Source organism: Delphinus delphis, chromosome X (genome assembly GCF_949987515.2).
Source record: "Delphinus delphis chromosome X, mDelDel1.2, whole genome shotgun sequence".
Lineage (NCBI taxonomy): Eukaryota > Metazoa > Chordata > Mammalia > Artiodactyla > Delphinidae > Delphinus > Delphinus delphis.
Window position 1 is genome coordinate 13,086,988 of NC_082704.1, and position 23,022 is coordinate 13,110,009.

The window sequence follows — 23,022 nt, forward strand, 5'->3', positions numbered from 1 at the left end:
TCCCTATTTTTACAGGCGAGGAAACTCAGACGTGCAGAGATTATGGGCCTCATTTGCCCAGCATCCCACCGTTCAAGGGCAGAGCCCAAATTCAAACCCAGATACACCTGACTCCAAACTGTGCCTTTATTCATGCTGGTTAGTATTGTCTCATACAGTCCGGGAGGGGACATGGATAGAGTGACTGCAGTATACCAGGCATTTCAACTATCTTAATTCTCATTGCAACTCTGAGTTTGATACTAAAGTCCTCACTGTACATATGGGAAACTGAGGGTCAGAGGTTAGGTCAGAAGAACAGGACCAGATTCCTGGAAAGGTAGGCTCCTTGGGCGATGGCCTGAAAAGACATTAACCTGCAAGGCCTGTGGAAGCAATCTGCTCAGAGACTCAGTGATGGCGTGGAAAGAGCAGTGGAGCTGGTAAACCCACATGAGTCCTCACTCCGCCTTACTGGCCGTGTCCTGGATCTGCTTGCGGTAGGGACGGCGTCCCTAGAGCCCTGCATGCGCAGCTGCTTCTGGTCCCCTCAGCGTTCCCGTGGAGCCCTAGGACCTGGGAGGACACAATTTGGAAACCAGTGTGTTCTGTGATCTCCAGGGTCCCTTCCATCCAGCCTTCCCATTCTGTGATTCTGAAAGTTTATGTCCAAGGCATTTCTTAGAATTAAATAATAAAACTTCCTTCAGGCAAAGCCTTGGTTTGGGGATAATCTGGATTATAACCAAAATACCTCTTTCCAGATCCTCCACCAAAAGAACAGCCAACCGAGCAGCCAAAACCGGAAAGGCAGAAACCAGCAACACCGTGGGACCTTCCAAGAGCTTACATTCAGAGGCACAGGATTGGGTCTGTGACAAGATTATTGACATCACAAGCGAGATAGAACCACCTAAGTCCAGTATCCCTCCTGATAGCCGAAAACACCATCTGAAAGGTCCCATGACATCCTGCCTAAGTCACCAGCCACCTGTAGACAACAAGAAAACAAGCAAATCTGTTTCTGCTCTATTGGGTAAGGCCTCATCCCATCTTCACTTCATTTGAAAGGTAGTTGACCTTGAACCCTCCTGTGTTTCCAGCTGTTCCAGGGTTGTCTTGGTGAGGGAGAAGACAGTGGTTGGTCTAAAACTAGGTTGATGTAGAAGAGCCCTCCGTTAAGTTAGTTTTGAGAGGGTAAATGACTTGATTCTAATTTTTATGGCCTGCATTTCCTGCCAGATATACAAAGTGGGGTTCATTTCAAACCCCAGACCCCTCAGGTTCCTCTGCGCTCCTGATCCACTGGCTGCTCTACAGCACACAGATCATCATTCAGGGCAGAGGGTTAGTGAGTTTTTTGGAATTAGTCTCTCAACTTGTGTTTCCAAAACCAAAAGGCCTCTGTTTTTCTTTCCTTGAGAAGCTCTCTTTGAAATTGAGAGGAGCTTGGGCCCATTTGGGGGTTGGGGAACGTTTATAAGAGCACCAGTGTGTCAGCAACTCCAGGGGCGCTACTTGAGGGTCCCAGGCGCACCTCAGAGCGGAGCCGGGGCCCACTTGGTGTGGAACCAGCATTTTCTCTACTAACCTTCTTTCTTTTCTTTTTCCCTCTGGTCAGATATGTAAACCTCACCCAGCCTGGAAGAGAAGCCATTCTCCACTCTGGATTTTGACCTCCAGGCACACCTCTCAAAATTTCTCCACCTCCTACTTGAACCTGGCAAAGAAAATGACTCTCAAAAAAAACAAAACAAAACGGGAAACATCAAAACGTCATCTTAACATATCTCAGAAGATGCTCATATCATCTTGACTCTTGCCCACAAGCAAGGGTTCTGAGTAAAGAGTCGTTTTGTTTTCCTGTAAAAATCTTCATGTCTCTCGTTCTTGTGTTTTCCTGCCAACACGTTTGAGTATGTATCAAGGGTGTCTTTATAAAATGCTAACTCTTGAGTTTCTAAGAGAATCTCTACCAGAGGAATAGTTTTTTCTCAGTATATATTTGAAATCTTAAAATCACGTTTACTCCATTTAACAATTAATTTACCAGTAAAAACTCACATTTGATCTTGTAGAGAACATGACGGCTTATTTGAGGGCCTCGAGGTTCCTCACAAGAGCTTTGTTTGGATTGTGCTTAACGTACAAATACAGAAGGTTGCAAAATACTAAATCACATTTTACCGCTATGTATGTATATCGCTAACTCTGCCATAGTCTGCCAGCCCCATACACAGGCACTGATACCCCCAAATACTGGGAGCCCTAGAAGGTGTGATCTTTAGCATCTTGTCAGTGTTTCATTTTGAAGTACATACTGCGGTTTATCTATAAAAACATGTTATTATGTTTATTGTGTACATAAGGCAGTATTTGGCTGTTGTCTGATGGGGTATGTTTAACTCCTCTAAATGTTTACTGTGTATAATCTTTTTCTGCTTGTGCTCTCCAGGCCTGCCCTTCAGTATACACTCAGGCTTGAGATGTGGAATCAAAATTTGCTTGCCTTTCTCTAGCGGCTGGCTGCGAGTGAGTACAGGAGCAGTGTTATTCTTCGGTCCCCTTGATAGGCACAGAGACATACACGGTGAACACGCACACATGTGTACACGCACACACGTGTACACAGAATATATGTTTCCTGAAATCCATTGAATCCTGCTTAAACCATTGACTAAAACTTGAATTCAAATTAGTGGTCCTAATGCTAATGAGTTTTCTGGTGAATCACAAATAGTTTGAAGCAGGCCTGTGTTCTTTGTAGCCACCAGTCTTCGATTAGTAAAAGAAAGTAGTTATTCTTTGATCCCCTAGTTCTTTGCTATTCAGAGTACTGTATCTCTGTTATAGAATAGAGCTTGGTGCCTTAGGTTTAAAAACTGTTTATACACTTGCTCTTTTATACAAAAGGCAGAGACAGTCATCTTAACAGATGTGATTCTGAGATTTTTCTGTACAGATTTCACATGTCGAAACACTGTTACGCCTTCATATAAATGTGTGTTCTATGCAATAAACTTTGCAGGTAAAGCAAGTTTTCTTCTTATTTTAATAATAAAAAATGTACTGGTGGTGGTATAAAGGTGACACCAGTTGTTAACCAAGCTATGAACACAGGCAACCGGTATGTTCGATAAGTAATCAGATCCTCTGATAAGTAATCAAATCCTCTGATGCCCCTCTGCAGTCACTTCCGCCGTGGGACATTAAGATGGGAATTTTGAACTCTGGTCTTCTTCCTGCACCCGTTTCAGTGCTTGTTAACTCTTCCCTGTGACGGCTGTGACCTGAGGCCAGTGATTAAAGTATCTTTCTTTCTGCTGTGGTAAAATTCACGTAAGTGGCATTTAGTACATTTACAATGTACAGCCATCACCGCTCTCTAGTTCCAGAATGTTTTCATTATCCTAAAAAGAAACCCCGTACCCTTCAAGCAGTCACTCCCCATTCCCTCTCCCACAGCCCTTTTTTTTAATATAAATTTATTTATTTATTATTTTTGGCTGCGTTGGGTCTTCGTTGCTGCGTGCGGGCTTTCTCTAGTTGCAGCGAGCGGGGGCTACTCTTTGTTGTGGTGCGCGGGCTTCTCATTGCGGTGGCTTCTCTTGTTGCGGAGCACGGGCTCCAGGCGCGCGGGCTTCAGGAGTTGTGGCTCGCGGGCTCTAGAGCACAGGCTCAGTAGTTGTGGGGCACGGGCTTAGTTGCTCCGCGGCATGTGGGATCTTCCCGGACCAGGGCTCGAACCCGTGTCCCCTGCATTGGCAGGCGGATTCCCAACCACTAGCGCCACCAGGGAAGCCCCTCCCACAGCCCTTTTAAACATCACATTTGGTGCTGGCTGCACATGAGGCAAACACATTTGCTTTTGAAAGTCCGAGCGTGCACTCGGGCAGTAATTGTGCTCCGTTAACGTGCGCATCCCTTCATGACATCACTGTTATGGTGTGTGGCCAAACCAGTGTTTTGATCTGCCCATACATGTTTAGTTTCTAATCTGGAAACATGTTCCACTGCACTAGGTTTTGTGTTTGATAAGGTGAGGTCCTTGTTTATCCCTGATCTTTGGCACCTGGTGCTTTGAGAACAGTGGCAGCCATTCCGCACTTGGCATTCAGTACCGGGCCATCCACTGGGGCTGTTGAACCAGGACATTCCCTGGTGCGCAGACAACCTGAAGTACGGTCAGAGCACCCTGCTGACAGCCCTGAGGTGATGGACGCTGACCCGGCCTCCGTGCTTGCCGTAGGCTGAGGGCAGGCCCCTGGCTTCTCCCGGTGGATTCTGCAGATGATAGCGCATTTCCCACACCCGTGTCATCCGCGCCCCCCACTGCCCCCGTGTGCAGTGAAGCTCTTCAATAGCTCCAATCCCCGGTGACCAGAGAAACGCGGTGAGAACACTTTTAGAAAGGATGCTGGACAGGAGGTCTGAGGACCCGAATTCCTGCCGAGGGGGCTGCAAGCCCTCCAAGCAACTGCGCCCGTCATGGCCCCTCTGAGCCGTTGCTGTCTGGTGAGCGGGCTGGGGGCCTGCGCTAGGATCTCGGAGGGCCCTCAGTTCTCAGGAGTCGCTAACTCACTGGCGAGAGCTAGAGGGTCGCGAGGTGGGCGTAGAACCGCAGCAGCAGCTGGTGCCAAGACGCACAGCCCGGAGGCAGACTGCCCGGCCTGTCCTACCAGGGCTCAGTCTGATCCCTGCACACCCTGCAGGCCTGGTCAGTCGAAGCAGGTCCCAGAAAGGCCTCCTTGCCCTCGGTCTCCCTCCCCACCAATCCAGTTCCAGTGTTTCCAGATGGGCTCGTCTCATAATTTCCCAAACAACTGTGTTGTAATAACCGTAGTTATGTTTACACATTCTATGTGCCAGGTACTTTATAGGTATCATTTTAAACCCTCACAACAACCCTGTAAGCTCCCTTGAGAAGCAGAGGGTCACCATCCCAACTCCCTACCCCACACCTGCTTCCTTGGTGCCAGGCTCGCGCTCTCTCCCGCTCTCTCTCTCTCTCTCTCTCTCTCTCTCTCTCTCTCTCTCTCTCTCTCTCTCTCTCTCTCCCTCTCTCCCTCCCTCTCCTCTCCTCTCCTCTCCTCTCCTCTCTCCCTCTCCCTCTCCCTCTCCCTCTCCCTCTCCCTCTCACACACACGTCTATTCCCCCTTCATAGAAACACTCACGGTTTCCTATAGACAGGTTTTGACTCCTTAGCCCCAAAGGGGTTCTGTCCTTTGATTAGCCCGGGCGTGAGGCTCCTCAAAGATGAGGCCCTCTCCTCCTGCCTCAGCCTTTAGCTGAAGTATCCTGGGGACCCTTCCACCTGAGGAGTCTGCAGCAGACACCCATGTCACTGGGCACCCAACGCCATCCTGAAACGACCACGTGGCGTGGACGGCTTGGACACCCGAAGCACCTGAGCCTCGTGGGTGTGGCTGTGATCTGCAAGCTACCTCCACCTCTGCCCACACCGTCCCCACGCCCCCCACCCCTGAGATACAGAGGCCCCAGTGAGCATCCTCCCAAATGAGCGGCAGCCTCGAGGGGGCGCCTTCTTCCGACGGTGGAGGAGCGGCAGTGGAGGGCACAGCGGCGTTCGCCACAGCTCAGGGCTCTGGGGCGGGGTGGGGGGCACAGGGAAAGGGCAGCCAACAAAATAGGGACGGGATGACTTCTCGATGACAAACTTCAGCTGCAGTTCCCTTCCCGCCTCCAGCCCCCTGGCCAAAGGAAATCAGTGTGCTCTTTTTAAGGGAGATGAACATCTGGGAAATGTTATTTTGGGTCAGAATGGGGTTTTTTGTTACTGTTTTTAACTGGATCCAAGTGCTGTTACAGGTTGGTTTTATCTTGTAATTCGTGTAGTTGCACTCAACCGCACTGAACTGAGCACGTCCTCGAAGGAAGGAAAAGTTAGTTGTTCAGGTCTCTGGACCAGCAGTATCACCTCGGAACAATTGCACCGGACAGAATTAGAAGTCGGGAGGCAAGTTATTTATATGCTGCTTTATTTCTGAAAGGATACACTGAACTGTCAGATGATCATAGCTAATGACAAAATGTAGAAATGAGGCATCGGCTTCTCTAACCACTCCTACGAGAATGTTAATATGCACTGTCATTACATGTGTACTCTTGATATCGTCTCATTATACTATGTAATATAACAATGTAGCTAGAATACAGTAAGTAGGTGATCCTGCATCTCAGGTAAGCGCTACGTGGAAATCCGCTTCTGCCTGCGGGGACAGTGGCCTCCGCATGCCCCCAGAGAGCCAGCTAAGCTCTTGAGGAACAGTCCTTAGAATCCCAAGAGAAGGGACTTGGCGGGCCTGCTTATTAACACACGGACACAGAGCAGACAAGTACTATGTTACAAGGGATTCCACTTGTCACTGTTGGGAAATGTCATATCCGTGTCAATGACAGTCCTGGCGCCTGCTCACCTACCCCTCTCGAGTCTTATGGTTACTTCTGTAGGATGACTTTCAAAACTGCAGGAACGTCTGAGGGGGCTAAAATATTTCCATGCAAGTCTCCAAACCCAATAAGCTATGTTGCTATTAATTAAAACGAAAATATTGTTAATTAAAAAAAGATAAAGGACAGCTGGGTTAGTTTTGTTAAGCTTCCAGAAGTATTCGCTGTGATGACGTTCTTCTGAAACAGGCTTGTTTGTTTTCTCAGATCTGCCTGCACTTTCCAAGTCACCTGCACGTTCCATGTTTGAAAGTAGGAACGCTCAGAAAACACGCCACACGGGGAAATCAAACGTTAGTACAGGGGAGAAAAGGTCAGTTGAGAATTACAGCTAAATTCAAATGTTAATTTTCTGGAAGTCCGTGTTAGTCTTTTGAAAGCACAAAAGAACAGAAGGAAGGTTCTGATGAGGAAGTTAAACCATGCATTTCGCTAAGTTCTTTCTGCTCACAGAACAGGGTGAGCAGCCGAGTTGGAGCAGCCGCTGCAACTCTGATGTGTCGTGTGACCGACACGGTGGGTCCCAGCTGAGCCACAAGAGGCATCTCAGTGGGGGGCTTTATCTCTTAGGCTTCTTGCTTACGTCACTAAGCAGCTACATGGTCAGCACTTTTCTGCTCTATGATAAACATGCAGAAGAGTCAATCTAGCTAAGTGTTCGTTTGCTAATTGCAGCTATGGAGAAATTGACTTTGCTGCAGGGTTGCTTTTTGCTAAATCCTAATAATGATCACTGTGTGCCCTTACTTGAGTAATAACTGTAAAATGGGAGAAAAGACAGAAGGAGCAACCCTGAAGAGGTGAAAGGCCGCTCTCGCCCTATGGGTGGTGCCGGGCAGAGGGCGAGGACACGAGGAACAAGACTCAAATTCCATTTTACAGGACAGGAGCCCCTGTCACTTTACAGCTTTTTGGCACAGTCGGGGCAATACACTTGCTCCTGATGGAAAACAAAGCGCTTGTTGGCCAGATTCATGGAGCATTTTTTGCAGTGGAAGCAGTAGTCGTGCCAGGATTGTCCTTCATAGGCCACCACACTGGAGCCTTTACCAAACCCTGTGGAGGAAACAAAAGCAAACAAAAGCGACAGCTGAGTGGACACAGGTGGCAGCCAGGCCGCCGCCTTGCCCATTCACGGAGCTGACAAGCACGCGGGCAGCGTCCGCCCGGCGCCCGGCCCCCCACTCCACCGCGCACCGTCCCCCGCGCCGCCGGGACCTGAGAAGATGCCAGAGCTCAGTCGAGGGCCCCCTTGCTCTCCAGAACCCACATCCCCTGCCACCGCCATCGCCCTGTGACTGATGCGCACCGACCTCCCAGCACAACCAGTTTCTTTGATTTAGGTCAGGGCCATGGCATCAAAGTGGCCACCAGGAGGCAAACTTGGGCTGTTTGTGGGGTGTGCACTTACCGGGCCTCGAGGAGCTGCTAAGCTTCGATTTTTTCTATAAAGAACCACCACCCACGAGGGACAAGTCCTCTCTCCACCCGGATGCCTGCCCCGGAGGTTGGCGCTGGGAAACAGGGTGAGAGGCAAGCGTTTCCCGTGGCACACTGGGGGCTTCCTAGCTTTAGAGACTGGGTGGCTCACTCTTGACACAGTCCTTTTCCCTGAGGATGGCAAAAGTCTTCTCAAATGTACATTTCAAGGCTCCCCGGGAGATGGGAAAATTGGAGGCGGGGGAGAGGGCCCAGGGCACGTGGACCGCGGCCGCGAGATGAGGAATGAAGTGATTAGCTCGGCTCCTGATCGCAAAAAAAACTGCCCACTGGCACCTCTGAGCTAGCCTTCCGCTATGGGGTGTTCTCATCCCAGCTTCTCGCTCTCCGGCCTCCCCCACCTCCCCTCCCCTCCCCTCCCCCACCCCAGCCCACCCCGCTCCTCTCCCCCCACCCCTACCCCCCAGCATCCCCGCGCAGTGCCTGCCCGTGGCCGTGGGTCTCAGGCTCGTGATCTCCGGCAGCAGCGTTAGTTAGTCGGCAGTCGTCAGAAGTGTTCTGTGTTGCAAAGGCTAACCTGGCCTGGGGGAGAATCCAAACTATTTGGGGGCCTTCGGGACCACAGTGGCAGGGGGAGAGGGCATTCTTTGGGGCCTTTGTGGATGAAACCGACGACGTAGGAAAATGAGAGATGGTTACCATGCGCAAAACCTAGCCTGGCAGACTTAGCAAGGACTCTTTAGCCTACCAGTGATGGGGTTCTTGCATCCAGCACACTTCTTGGCCACAAAGTTCTTGTAGCAATCCACGCAGTAATACTGGTCCTCCACAGCGGTGAAACGCTGCCCAGCCAGCTTCTTAGAGCAGGTAACACACACAAAGCACTCGGCATGCCAGGGCTGATCCTGGTAAGTGATTCCTCCAGATGTGATGGCCTAGACCAGGGAGTGTAGCACCGGATTCAGATTCAACAACCATTTTGTTGAGTGCCTACTACGTGCCAGGCACTGTGCTGGGCGCTCTGGTCTACAATATCTCATTGAATCGCCACAACGGCCATGGGAGGCAGGCGCTATTATTGTCCCCCAGTTACAGATGAAGACACTGGGGTTCAGAGAAGGCAGGCCCCTGTGCGAGGTTACTACACAGCAACTGGGGGGAGGAGGCTGGCCTCCAGGGCCGGTGTGCCCGCGGACAGCCTGCCTTGGCCTGGGCGTGGCTTTCTACTACCACAGTCTCATCATCTGTAAAACGAGAATAATAATCCCTACGTCACAGGGCTGTCGTGAGGATGGAATGGGATAGTGTGTGTGCAAGTGCTCTGCAAACTGTCAAACGCCTCTAGAAGCAACGGTCAGCGCAGAACTCCCTTGACACGTACCTTGTTGCACTTCACGCAGTGCTTGGCAAACTTGGCCTCGTGGCAAGTCACGCAGTAGAAGTCCTCCCCTTTAGGGAAGAAGCTTCCCGTCCCGATGACTTGCTTGCAGTTGCTGCAGGTGAAGCAGTCTTTGTGCCAGACGGTGCCCTTGTACTCCACGTTCTGATCTCCTGCGGGGGGAAGAGACGGGGTAGCCCCACTGACAGTGCTCTGCAGGGGGCTGCATCCGCTGGCGCCGTCCTGGGCCCTCCAGAGGGGAGGAAATGCAGGCCCTGCAGTTCTTGGCCTCACGCTTCCAGTCACCTACCCGCAGGGGCTTCTCTACCGCGTCCTCCTGTGGTCATGCCAACCCAGACTCTGTCAGGGAGGGGACCCCGGCTGTAGTGATTTAGGGTCAGATGCCTGAATCCCCGCCCCCCCACCCCCCATGGCCTTTGTGGACTCCGAGATTCAACGGGGGACTATGTGACCCGGAATTACACCCTAAGGAAGAAGCATGCTTCGATCACTTACTATCCCAAGTGAGAAAGCGCTACATACTTTTCACTTCCTTCTCTTGCCACAGACAGTTCTCTCCAGTGTTCTTTAGTTGCCGTGTGTGCGTGTGTGCGAGCATATATGTGTACACATATATACGTGTATATATATGCGTGCATATATACGCTGAGCTCCAGCCGCGCCTCCCAGCAGCGCCAGCCCCATCACCGCAAGCAACCCCACGCCACGTCTGCCCCCAGGGCCTCCTCCCTGGCTGCCCCGGGGCTGAGTGCGGCCGGTACCTGCCACGATGGGCTTGAAGCAGCCCTTGCACTTGGGGGAGTCCTCCCGAGTGGTGCACTTGTTGCACAGGATCTTGTTGTCCTTGGCCACGAAGGTCTCATTGGCCAAGGAGCGGAGGCACTTGGCGCAGCGGAAGCAGGTGTCGTGCCAGTAGCGGTTCTTGTAGTGCACCTCCTGGGAACCAAGTAGGGGGCCGGACGCCGTGAGCGGGGCGTTCCGTCAAGACGACATGGTCCCTCACACCAGAGCCCGAGCGGAAGGGCCGGTGCCCCGTCCAGGTCCACCCTCAGCCCCGCCCGCCCCCGCGGCCGCTACCTTGGAGTCGGCGCCGATGGGCTTGCGGCACTCCACGCACGTGTTGGCGCAGAACTTGTCGAAGCACTTGAGGCAGCAGTGGTGGCCGTCCTTCTGCACGTACTTCTTTCCCTGCAGGTTGTCCCTGCAGTAGTGGCAGTCGAATTTCTCAGCCATGGTGCCCACCTTGTAGCTGGAGGGACCTGCGGGGGACGAGCAGGTGGGACAAATGACCAACGGGAAGGCTGGAGCGTGGCCCGAGGGGCTCTGGGGAGGCCACCACGGGACCCAGGCGACAGGCGCTTCACCGTGACTCCTGCGACGAAAGCGCCCCGCGGTGAGTCCCTGGGGCCCCGGGAGAGAGAGTCCTGCTGGGCCATCCCAACACAGTGCTGCCTCACAGAGGACACTGGGGGAGGGGGACAGGGGTTCTGGCGGGCACGGGGCCCCAAGTGGTGGGGTGAGTGAGGGCAGGGCTGGGACGGGGCAGGCAGGAGAGGGGAGGCCGAGCCTACACCAAAGGACAAGGACACAGCTCTCTGGGCCGAGTCTGCAGGCGGGCAGCCCAGCTGTCAGGGAGGGAGGTGCCCAGGCCCTCACTAGAGACCCAACCAGGAACCCCCGCCTACAACTTTCTCAGCGGGGAGAGCGTCCTCCGGACGCCCAGCTGTCCTCCTACCTGCAAAATGCAGTTCATCTGAACAGAAACTTACTGCTGACCCTGGACCACGCTAGGCACGTAAGCAATGCTTATTAATTTATTTTAAATGGCGACTTTTAAGTCTGCCAGAGCACTTTTTAATCCCTGAAAAGAACCTAAAGAATTATTTCCCAGATAGTTTACTGACTTTTGAGGCCCAAGCGATCAGGCAAGAGAGGACTTATTTAAAAGGCACTCTTGACGCGTACCGGCCAGTTTTGTGAACTATCTGTCACGGTGACGTTCGGTTTTGTGATGCGCCAAAATCAAATCCCCCTTTGTTTAAGCAACTTAGGGTCAATACGGTCAATGAACTATACGATTTAGGACATTTGCAATTTTCAAGTATAATTTGGGGGAAAATGGTTATCCAAGAACCCCTTCCATTGCCTTCATATAACTACTCCCTCCCACCCCACCCCACCCCATCCCACTCCCGCCCCCGGAATCACAGGCACTAAAGAACACTCTGTTAATCCTGCCACCAAAGAGGTACCAAATGTGAGTTTCTATTAGCTCCCAACTTCTGTAAGCAGACGCTAATTTCTTCCTCTCTCCCTGAGAAAGAAACTTACACGGGTAAATAGACAGCAATTATTTAATTTGCCCAGGAAACAGGAAAACAGAGACTATTTCTCCAACTACCCACAAACGTGGTTATTGTGCAAGTGAACAACACCCCAGGAGTAATTTAGAGAGAAAGAAGGAGGGAAAAGAAACGAGCAGTTGCCCGGTACTCACCGCAGCTCTTCCACTAACTGGCCAGCCCCAGACTCCCACTTTGGGTCCCATTCCCAGTTTTTTTTTTAATACAAACACATGTCCAAGTTGTTTGGATCCTGTTGCTGTAGGCAACCAAACAGCAGAGCGAGCTAAGGAAACCACACCCTGTGTCTGAGCACCGCCGGGACTGGGCTAAGGCAGGGGACTCGCACTCAGACCAGCCTCTGACAAGGGCAGGTGAGCAGCGCCCCAGGCCCATCGGCTCTCCAGACACCTGACGACTGAAGCCAAGCAGTGACAGTCTTGTGCGAAGACAGGTGCTTGGGACAGTCACGTACCAGTTCAGAGATTTACTGAGACTAGAGAATGGTTCTTACCGGCACTTTTCCCCCAAAAGAAAACCGGGGAGTTCCCTTACGTAACTGGGTTAGAAAGGAAAAGTAGAGACATGATGAAACCAGGGTCCATCTCCTTGAACTACGCACTGTTTACTTAAGGCAGGTTTTAAACTGTCTTTAGCCCCCGTGTACACCGGAAAGGGCGCCTGTCACAGGGATAGAACGTTGAAAATCACTCTCCTTAATTCATTCTTGTTGGCCTTTCACATGTCACATAAAATCCTTGTCTTATTAGCTCTTCCATATTGAAACTGTGCACTCAGCGAAGACTTACTTTCTTGTTTAGAGCTGTGTAGAGAAACCAAATAAATCTCCGGTAACAGTAAGTGCCAGGAAATTAAATTATCAGTGGGTCCTAAATGCCATTTGGCAGGAAGTCAGAATTTGTAAGATTAGACAGCGCTGGCTTCCTGCGTGGCTAGAGACTATCTTCTTGGACCACATTTGAAAATCCCTCCTTCTCTCTTACCAAAGTCTCTATTTAGAGTAAGTCTGAACCCAACTCATTTTAATATCACTCTCTCTCTTTTTTTTTTTTGCGGTATGCGGGCCTCTCACTGTTGTGGCCTCTCCCGTTGCGGAGCACAGGCTCCGGGCGCCGGACGCGCAGGCTCAGCGGCCATGGCTCACAGGCTCAGTTGCTCCGCGGCACGTGGGATCTTCCCGGACCGGGGCACGAACCCGTGTTCCCTGCATCGGCAGGCGGACCCTCAACCACTGCGCCACCAGGGAAGCCCCAATATCACTCTCTTTTGATGTCATTCAAAGAAGAAATGGATTCTAAATATTTCTGTACTAGAGTACCATACAGAGACCCACCTAAGGGATGGTTCTGTCTCATGGTATTTCTGAATCCTAGCTTTATGGTAAAAATACAGGTACTTACGTCATACAAAAAAACAAACTACCAGAAGACACAGTGGATTCCATTTAGAGCTTTTGGAGAGAAGGAAAACCACTATGGTTTCATACTACCAGAGAGATCTTACCTGCCAAGCCTTTCCTGCCTTAAAACCACATACTTTCAAACTACTATTCTACCAATGCCAAGTTCTTCATTGGTTATTTTTATCGTTCTAGAACACGACTCGCCCAAGAGTTTCTAGGCATCCACACGATGAACTAATCCATGGCTTAGCAATGAACACGGCAGAACCAGAGAGTGTTGAAAATGGAGTCACCGAATCTGTTCACCACTTTATCACACCTACAGTGCAGGGTCGTAAAACCAAGCAGAAGGGAAATTCAGTGAACACCACTACGGAAAGCCCCACCACTTGGTGTTTTTGAGTCCCAGCTGTAGGCATTATTATTTTTTCTTTCTTCAGTATGAAAAGCCCAGGGTCATCTCATATTCCCCGCCAATGTGTACTTAAACCCAGAGAGTGTGTATCCAGATGAGTGACAGATTTCAAAGGGCACACCCTTTAGAACAGCTTTCCACAGCTGCCTCGAGCCTCTTTCATGTGTGTGCGAACACTTACTTGTCAAGATAAAATAGGCACTTCTAGGAATGCAGGCTTTATTGCCTAAGAAGTAAACAGGCTGGAAATACTTAAAGCATGTTAACAATGTCGATGTCAAATTCATGAACTTTAGTACCTTTTTGCAATAAATCTAGTAAGTGGAACTTTGGGCGACGGGAATGAGCTTACCTTGTGGTTTTCTAACCTTATGATTATTTGGTCCAAAACTATTTCAAACCTTCACACAGTGTACTTAGGAAGAAGCTGGAGTAATACATTCCTGCTGATGAGATAGTTACCACATCAGACCTCTGCATAAAATATCGACAATGTGCAGAAGAGCAAAATATTTCGTTACTACTTATCCTCTAAGAGATTAACAACTCTAAGAAAACGGCTTATAAATGACAACGCTGACAGGTTCCTAAAAGACAGCAAATACCCTGATTTGTGGGCTGCACCGAATGAGCCACAGTGAAGCACTGACTTCATGAGGAGAGAGAAGCTCTCCGCTTCCCCTTCTTTCCCCTTGTTAGAAATAAAAGAATAGAGAAAAAAATGAAGGTGGCATTTTTACCTCCTCTTTGGGGCTCTCTTTAATCTTAGTGAATGACATAGACTTAGGTGAGGTGTATCTCTTAGGGAACAATTTTTTACCCCCTTAGCAATTTCTAAGTTCGTGAAATACAAAACCTTTTAACCTCCCAAAACTTCCAGATCTGTTTGCCTTGACCTATTGCTGTTATCTGGGAAAGGGCGTCATCAATCGTGAGATGAAACACTGGATACATACCAGTAGGACACTACTTCCCTTCCTGCCTTTGTCCAGGACATGTCTGCCCCAGGGAAGCTCTCTGACTAATCTTTATTTTTTTTTTTTTTCCCTGCGGTACGCGGGCCTCTCACTGTTGTTGTGGCCTCTCCCATTGCGGAGCACAGGCTCCGGACGCACAGGCTCAGCGGCCATGGCTCACGGGCCCAGCCGCTCCGCGGCACGTGGGATCTTCCTGGACCGGGGCACGAACCCGTGTCCCCTGCATCGGCAGGCGGACTCTCAACCACTGCGCCACCAGGGAAGCCCCTGACTAATCATTTTATAACAAAGATTTCTGTTTTAGAAAATCAGGGGGCAGCGCCTGTGACCCTAAGGTGCTGATGTCTAACTGACAGTCCTTTATAAGACTTAGCCGGTTGGAATGCAGTTGGAAATGTGTCAAATTTTAGGTATTTATTCCAAGATGGTAGCCTGATTTTCTTGCTATGCCTGCTTCAAAAGACACATCATTCTTCACTTAATAAACAAGCTTCCTCTTTCAGAAAATTCCTGAAGTACATCCAACATTCTAAGAGGGGCCTATATAAACCTCAGTATCTCAATAAAAAGTTTTGGCTTCCGATTTAATCATGTACACATACAAGAAATATAACACTGCAACATCTGGGGTTTTTTGTTTGTTTTTTTGATTTTTACTATAAACCTCATTAGAGAAGATCCAATTTGTATTTAATAATCTTGTTTCTGCTTTATATGTATTCTCTCATGGATTTCTTGCTAATCTTCATTTTTCCCCTCCTGCCCAAGTGGCTCAAAATAAGAATATTTAGGGAAGAAGTGAGTATTATTACTAGGTAGCATTTTTCTAACTATGTGCTTTCCCTGAGTGGTATAATGTACAGTATAAACAGTGAACAGCAACTCAAATGGGAAAAAATGCAGGTTATTTCTGGTCTGTTAATGGCTAAGTGCAACATACCAGGACGTTAGTCACTCCACGTATGAGAACATTCAACACACGGAACGAAGCCTTCGCTGATGAAAGGGAGGCTTGCGCAGCAGTCGCGCCTGCGCACCTGGAGGTGCCGCCCCACGTGGGGGATAAACACCTGCACAGCTGCGACAGGGAAGGGCTCACGAGTCACTGAAAAGTGGGCTTTCAGAGAATTTCACAGAAAATCGGAAAGTGGTTTTTCCCTTACAAACAGACCAGGTAACAGTTCCATGTTATTAGCAACTTCGCTGGTACGCTGCGTTTAGGAAAACCCCCGCCAACTCTCCTTTGGCTTTTGCTGGTCACAGGTAACCCGGTTTAGATGACACCCGGGATCAGGAGGGCTGCACAGAGATGATCAAACGAAACATTACGTGCCCCTGAACTTACCCCGGGCAGATCCTATCCCAGAGCCACGCTGTCCTGACACAGGGCTTTTCTGAACGTCGCACACAACACGTGCAGCACGTTCTGCCTCTCGCGCCGTAGAGAGAGGGCTTCTGACCTGGTAGCCAACACAACATGCGTTTTCAGCTTTTCTAGTTGTGGCACAGTAGCAGGCGGTCGTTTGGTGGTCATTAAAAGTACAAAACGTTCAGTTTCACCCTAGACCAAGGCTTCTGACTACCACTTCCCAGTTATTTCAGGAAGCCAGTCCACCGGGTCTGCTCCCCTCGCCCACCCATTCCCGTCACATCCCTGCCTGGAGAGGATGCTGGGTGACTTCACTGCCCTCCCACCCACCCCATCCTCAACCTAAAAGGCCAAAGGGTAAAGGAATGAAATCTGCACAACTTTGCAGACGGTAAGTGTTCAATAACAAAAGGATCAATTCTTGTCCTTGAAACGTCCTCTCAAGTATGTGGATGGTCCCTGAAAACGGAGTCTCATCCATCCAATTATCCGAGCCTCTATTGTGTCCACACAAAGTCCATTTCAGGGTACTGTGGGGCTTCTTTCTGTGAGCACTTCTTTCTCAACTGCTTTCATGGACCTATGAACCTAATGTAACACAAGATGATAGTTCCTGATTTTAAAAATCATCTAGAAGGTGTCAGTAATTTGTCTAGTCACGGTTATAGCCTCCAGATTTACTATAAGAATAACATCGGGATTTGGTGCACTTTAAAAACCAAGGTTGGGCGTGTTATAAGTATGTCACCTTTGAGATACATTTCCCTGTCATTTAATTAGTAAATAAAACGGGGAGTTAACGTGAGTTCAAGGCCCACTGGAACAACTGCTACAGCTGACTGCTGTCTACACCCAGAGAATACGTATGTTGGCCGATTACCACAACGTCAGGCGTGTGGTGCCATGTCTGTAAAATGGCTCCTGGGGGGTGGGGAGAAAAACAGACGGCTCTTGAACCCTTGGGAACAGGGAAGACATTGCACACTGATTCATTAAAGCAGTGCATTCCATCACAGCATATTCGTCTTAAAACAACGAAAGAGAAATTTCTCAAAGTATTTCCACTGTTTAAGTATTGACAGGCAAAAATATATATATATATATATATATATATATGTATATATATATTATTGGCAAGCAGTTACAAGCTTTCAAAATCAATTTTTCCAAAAGACTGACGCTGATAATCATAATACTTTGCCCCTTAATCTGAAAGCTGGGAGATGGGACAAAGTGCCTGGTTGCTAAGAAAGGGGACTGTTACTCAGGCAGAGGGCAACAGAGCCACGGCGACATTCCTGGCTTCGCAGGAGAGAGTGGCAGCAGGCTGACTCCACAGAACCGGGCTTTCTGGGGAAACTGGCGGTCCTTCAGTCCCTATCCCGGGGGAGTCTTGCCCATGGCCCAAGGGCTTCCTCGGTGTCAGGAAGAGTCTCACGGTAATGACGGTCTAGAAGTTCCAAACCTTTGCCCCTTTTTCTGATCAGAACAATTAATAACCTATGTGTCATGTCAAAAGTATCACAGCAATTTCTTCAGGAAGAAAAGAGACGGCTCAGAAAAGGAGAAGATGTGGTTAAGTCAGTATGGACCTTCTTAGTTATAAATCTTCCTCCTTCCAGCTCCATATTCGATTGACCTTTTCTAAACACTTTAAATTCGATTCATAGCACTGTCAAGATGAAGACTTGTATCTTATAAATAACAAAAAAATTCCTAAAACAACAAAGAAAACCTCCTTCCTCACATAATCTCTTTCAGCTTCATAAGATGTCCTGGAAAATGTACAATACAGTAGTATGCTTATACATTAAAAGAAATAAGGCACTCAAACTGCTGATTTTACTTGAATAAGAATAATCTTTTGTCTTGGAAACAGCATTCGAAGAAGGCAAGGACAGAACAGAGACGAGCTACGATTTACTATTTATAGACAAGGCTAAAATCATTTCGTCGAAAAGTAGCTTTTAGACAAATCATAAGATTCAGTGCCCAAATAAAACTGTGCTTCCTAGAAGATAAAGAATATGCAGTTTTACCTGAGTGTCTATGGGAAGCCATGGCTTAGAGACCAAGTTCAGGAGCGGCACCTAGACCAGTCTTCCCTCAAGCCCAGCTGATAAGGCTGTGGCTCAGTTGTGAACATACATTTAAGGGGAAGCGGCTAACACAAAAATAACCAAGAGCAGATGGCCCACCCCTCCCCAGAGATCACAACCTTAATCCCACTAGAAAATTCTTAACCATTTTAGGTGATCCAAGGGAGAAGAATAGGACCCAGTAAAAATACCAAACACTACATATAAATACCTGTGGGGCTACTCAGCATCCAAATTAGCTCCAGAGCCAGAGAGGCCACATAGAAAGTGATCCCTGTACCGGAATAAAATTTGGACTCGGCCCTGGCATACCTTAACGCTGAGCCACCCTCATTAATCCACTTTATATGCCTAAAGAGCTTGCATTTGGTCCTTTGAAGAATTCATTTTTGTGCCGTTAATGATAAAAGTAACTATAAGAGACAGACTTGTGCTACCAGTGTAATTAAAAGGGATTAGACAGTATGAATATACAGATCAAGGGCATTATCTCTGTCCTACTCGGTCTGCACCAGAGATGAGGAGAATACTGAAGACAGCAATCCTAGCCTTGTATCTCCTTAGTGTCAGAGCAGGGCAGGAGGGAGACATACACGCCCGCTATGAACGCCAAGGAAGAGACATCGTCCCACCAACGGAATCTCTCGCTTTTCACTGTCAGGAACAATGAATGTAAAAATATGGACGAAAACATGGCGCCCTAACATGTTGTAACAGCTCAACAGGTCATCCACTGGCCGGAGGCTGGTCGTCAGGATGGAGCTCTAGGAGGGGCCTGTGAGTCCCTCCCCAACCCCCGTCCGGATCCTTCTCTAGCCTCATCCCTGCCCCCCTCGCCCTCATGCCTTGCTGGCCCCTGCGCCCTCCAGATACGCCCCACCTCAGGGTCCTGGCGGCCATCCCCTCAACATGGAGCCTCTCCCAGCTGCTCCTCTGCTTCCTTCGAGGCTTTGCTCCAAGTCACTTTCTCAGTGCCGTCTTCTTTGGCCACCCTGTTGAACATCGCAAACATGCTCCCCACCCCCGCTCTCCCTACCTCTTCCCCAATTTGTTCCCCGCGAAAACTCTATGTTGAAAAAATGAATTAAAAGACGTGGAAAGTGTTAACCAAGTCACATATGAAACGGAAACGTAGCCCCACCTGGAACCCAAAAGTGACTTCAGCCATTGAACTTCAAGGAAAGGGGACGACCTGCGCTCCGGGTCAGGCCATGTCTCGTCTAGCGCTTGTCACTGGTGTCACCCTCTTCATGCATCTTCCCCCCAGGCTGAGGGCCGGGATCATGCTTTACTTGGCTTCCTGCTCCCAGAACCAGCAGGTAAGCGATACACGCTTCACGAGGAATGAATCAATGAGCTTCCCGGCTCTTATGCTCTTCAAACGTTTAATGAAAAGTTATTCGAAATATATTCTGGACCCTTAAAAGTAAAAATGACTAAGAACACAGCAATATTGTCATATACGGGTTAGATGAAACATACTCAGGAAACACAACTGAACTGTCTTGGATTATTAAAGTATGGTATGCATCCAACTTAAAAGAAAAAGAGTTATTCTAAAAGATAGCTAAAACTGCCAGTAACTCCTAGTTAGCTGGAAAATGATATAACGGTAAAACCCCGGACGTTACAGGCAGATTTATTACATGTCAAGAAAGTAAAGATTAAAAAAAAAGGAAAGAAAGCCTGGGAAAAGAAGGGAAGGGGCGCTGCGCTCCCACCACGCCTCCGCAGCCTTTCTTATCTCGGCTGATTGCGTTCTGGCAGGGAGACTGGCCAGTCTGAAGGACGCCACGCCCCTAAAACAAACTCAAACTTTTCACCCAGAGGAAACGCTCTTAGTTTATTAGAGGATTAACCTTTACGAACCCTAAATTTTCAGTTTTAGTGAGGTGTATTTTTACGTACACCTGAGGTTTTTTTTGTTTTTTTTTTTTCTTTCGCGGTACACGGGCCTCTCACTGTTGTGGCCTCTCCCGTTGCGGAGCACAGGCTCCGGACGCGCAGGCTCAGCGGCCATGGCTCACGGGCCCAGCCGCTCCGCGGCATGTGGGATCTTCCCGGACCGGGGCACGAACCCGTGTCCCCTGCATCGGCAGGCGGACTCTCAACCACTGCGCCACCAGGGAAGCCCGAGCTGAGGTATTTTTAAACGCCCCTCTCGCCGTGCCACGAACAATAAGCTCGGCGCGCCCAAGGCTCTCCTCCAGGAAGTGAAAGGTGACAACAGAACACGGACAGACCGAGAGCCATACAAAATGAGCAAATACACCTAAATCTCTTTTGCCCGAAACACGAGAAAAAACACAAAAACGAGAGAACTGCTTTCTGACCGTTCATTCATTAGTCAACTCCGACCGGCCGGGGTGGACCGGGAGCTCGGACGACGACAACAGCATTTACTCTGCAGTCTGCGCCAACCAGGTGCAGTCGGCCTTCCGAGGAGCTTCATGAGGTGCGACCAACACCTGCTCTGACATCTGTCCCCACTGCCCATGTCCTCAAGTCACAAAGCTGTAACTTTCACAAAACCAAAACAGAGGAGGCCCTCTGTCAGCTGAAAATCAACTTCTCAGTAAGAAGAGTGGGGGGCTCAGTGGCTCCAAAGCTTTGACGGTCACTCAGCAGACACCCGAACGGGCACTGCTTTCATCAGCGTCTGAGCCACCTTCATTCCGCATCACCAGCAGGACGTGTACCAGCATCCCTAATAATCACTGTCCTGTTTACAAAGCACCTTCCTACGCTGCTGGTGGAGCTGGCTGGCGTTTCATGAACAAATCGCTTTAGCGTGTGAAGGCCACACTTCGGGCCTTCCGGCCTCCCCTGCTCTCGCGAACATCAGGATGACCTGTCGGTGAGTGCTGTGCATCGCAGCTCCTCGGGCCCCCGTCGCGTGGGGACCCCTGAGGCTCCGCTTGCCTCAGCGTATCTACACACTCCTGTCCCCCAACCACACTGCACTTCCATTTAACCTGCCTTCGGCTCCAACTGTGGAGAGTGCCGCCCCACGCATTCGCTGATTGTATAAGAGCACTTGCTGAACACATGTCCTACTGTGCAGTGCAAGATATTTTGTTGGTCACAAAGAATAAGAGACAGTCCTTCCTTTGCAGTGTACCAAGATCGACATACAGATGACTAGCAATGCAAGGCACAGCACGGCGAGTGCGACCACACAGATGGGAAGTGGTGTCGAGATTTATCACAGGCAGAGATCACATCGGGTTTGGGGGACCGGACAAGACTAGATGGCTGGGACGGTATGTGCCCTGGTCCCTGAAGAACGGGGGATACTGCAGCACACAGAGAAGGGCAGGGGCCACTCCAAGAAAGGGTACAGCGCGAGCAAAGGTACGAGCAGGGCAGGGCCCGCTCCAGAGGCAGGACGCAATCCCCCGCGGGCGGGAGCGCAGGACGAGAGCGTGGTGGCACACACAGACACGCGCAAGGGGAGGGTGCACAGCCTGGCAAGGAATGGTGCGGGCACCAGCCTGAATGAGGGCACTCAGGGCAGTGGGCACGGAGAGGAGAGCTGGAAGGGACACTGTGGGACAGGACCAAGAGGACGGCTTAGGGGAGGAGCCGTGACCCCTCTGAGGTCGTGATTCTGGGTGATGGGGACGTGGGAGGCGGAGCCGCTGTGGGGAAAAACGGCACTTTATTTTGGGCTTTGTAAGGAGGTTCTTCTGACATGTCAACACCTAAGCCCCTTTAATAGGGTCCAAGTTGTCAAGCCAAGAGAGAACCAGGGATGAGGGTGAGGTTCCAGTGGAATCATGTTTGTGGGGATTCTTGCCCTGCAATCGCACCTCAGAATCTCTACCTCACAAATACCACTGGGAGGATCAAACTTCCGAAGTTCAAAGGGGTGCAACCTAAGAGTCGAACATGACAAATTCAGCGACCTAGTTGGCCCCCATCTCGGGAGTTCCTCACTCACGGCTTGGCTGTGGTCACCCTTCTCCCGACTGCAGTTTTCTTCTCCCGAAGAAATCTGAAAACGTACTCAGGTTCACCTACTGGCTGTGAGTCGCTGCCAGAGGCAAGAGAACGATAACAAGCTGGAATGGAGTCTTTGTGGACGTATCAGTGGTTTCATCTTAATTTTTCTCTTCCATTCTTCTTCTCCTCCCCACGCCTACTGCTAATGCATTAACACACGGCAAGTTTTTTCTCAATATAACTTCGTCAGACTCCCCAGTCCCCCCACCAACAATCTTCCCGAGTGACTCCAACTGCGCGATTAAGGCACCTAGTCATGCACCGAGACGCGGTGTGATTCAGTGTTGAGCTCTCCAGAGTATTTCTGGCAAGAAAAAGCCCGGGACAGCTTCTGCCATCTCATGTTCCTGTCAACCTTCAGGGTGGGAAAGAGTACTTTTTCTTACCGAGTAGCCAAATTTTGCATAGTCACCGCTTAAGTGTCACAACTCAGTGTCACAACCAGTCAAAGGATAAAATGAGGGCACCCCCCGGAACCACACGAGGGGCAATTATATCAGGTAAGGCCCGAATGAAAGCAAACCTGGAATTCTGCCTCCCCAAAGGGCCTCTGAATCTTGGAGCGAAGGAAAGGGTGGCTGTGAAAGGGGAAGACCTGTTACAAATGAGATAAAATACATGAAACAGAAGACCCTGGAAATGGCCAAGCACCTTGCAAGCGCTAATTCACTCCAGGGAAGGCCTGTTCATTTCACAATTCGTCAGGGCTTAGAAAATCTCCGTGTAAGACTCAGAGATTAAGCATTTAAACACGTGCCGTGGCCGCTGCCATTTGATTTTTTGAAAATGTCATTCCATGATTAGTAACTAATTTTAAATGTCTCCTGTCCCCAAAGCCTGCCCCTTCCTATACTGCTCCTAGACTCTTGCCAAGATGTAGGAACTGTACCAACCACATCCCAGAGATATTTCTGTGGGCTTCTAACCAGAAATCACCACCAGGACAACATGAACAAATGACTTTCAAAGTTAGCCACTACGATGATCTCAGATTTAAAAATACATATTTGAAGTGGCACTTAAAAGAGGAAATAAAGAGAAAGCGATAAACGAAACGAAACGAAACAGAAATCAGTAAGAGTTTTAGAAGGCAATACACAAT

At 49.5% G+C, this 23,022-nt stretch overlaps 2 protein-coding genes across 9 annotated transcripts in view; one reads left to right on the top strand and one right to left on the bottom strand.

Annotated features, from left to right (window-relative positions):
- The window catches only part of MAP7D3 (MAP7 domain containing 3), a 35,716-nt gene extending 32,704 nt beyond the window's left edge, over positions 1 to 3,012 (top strand). For all 3 annotated transcript variants that reach the window (XM_060002391.1, XM_060002393.1, XM_060002392.1), the window contains 2 exons: positions 744 to 1,015; positions 1,601 to 3,012. In XM_060002391.1, coding sequence (XP_059858374.1) covers positions 744 to 1,015; positions 1,601 to 1,608 — 280 coding nt within the window. In that variant the 3' untranslated portion in view covers positions 1,609 to 3,012. The remainder of the gene's footprint in view (positions 1 to 743; positions 1,016 to 1,600) is intronic.
- A 2,950-nt stretch (positions 3,013 to 5,962) lies between these two features.
- FHL1 (four and a half LIM domains 1) overlaps positions 5,963 to 23,022 on the bottom strand; it is a 60,816-nt gene continuing 43,756 nt past the window's right edge. For 4 of the 6 annotated variants that reach the window (XM_060003072.1, XM_060003073.1, XM_060003074.1 and 1 more), the window contains exons 3-8: positions 10,368 to 10,549; positions 10,052 to 10,226; positions 9,273 to 9,442; positions 8,640 to 8,826; positions 7,863 to 8,062; positions 5,963 to 7,507 (exon numbers count right to left, since the gene is read on the bottom strand). In XM_060003072.1, the coding sequence (XP_059859055.1) occupies positions 7,424 to 7,507; positions 7,863 to 8,062; positions 8,640 to 8,826; positions 9,273 to 9,442; positions 10,052 to 10,226; positions 10,368 to 10,523 (972 nt within the window). In that variant the 5' untranslated portion in view covers positions 10,524 to 10,549 and the 3' untranslated portion in view covers positions 5,963 to 7,423. Of the gene's footprint in view, positions 7,508 to 7,862; positions 8,063 to 8,639; positions 8,827 to 9,272; positions 9,443 to 10,051; positions 10,227 to 10,367; positions 10,550 to 17,855; positions 17,893 to 23,022 lie in introns of those variants that run through there. The other 2 variants (XM_060003071.1, XM_060003076.1) reach the window with 2 other exon arrangements.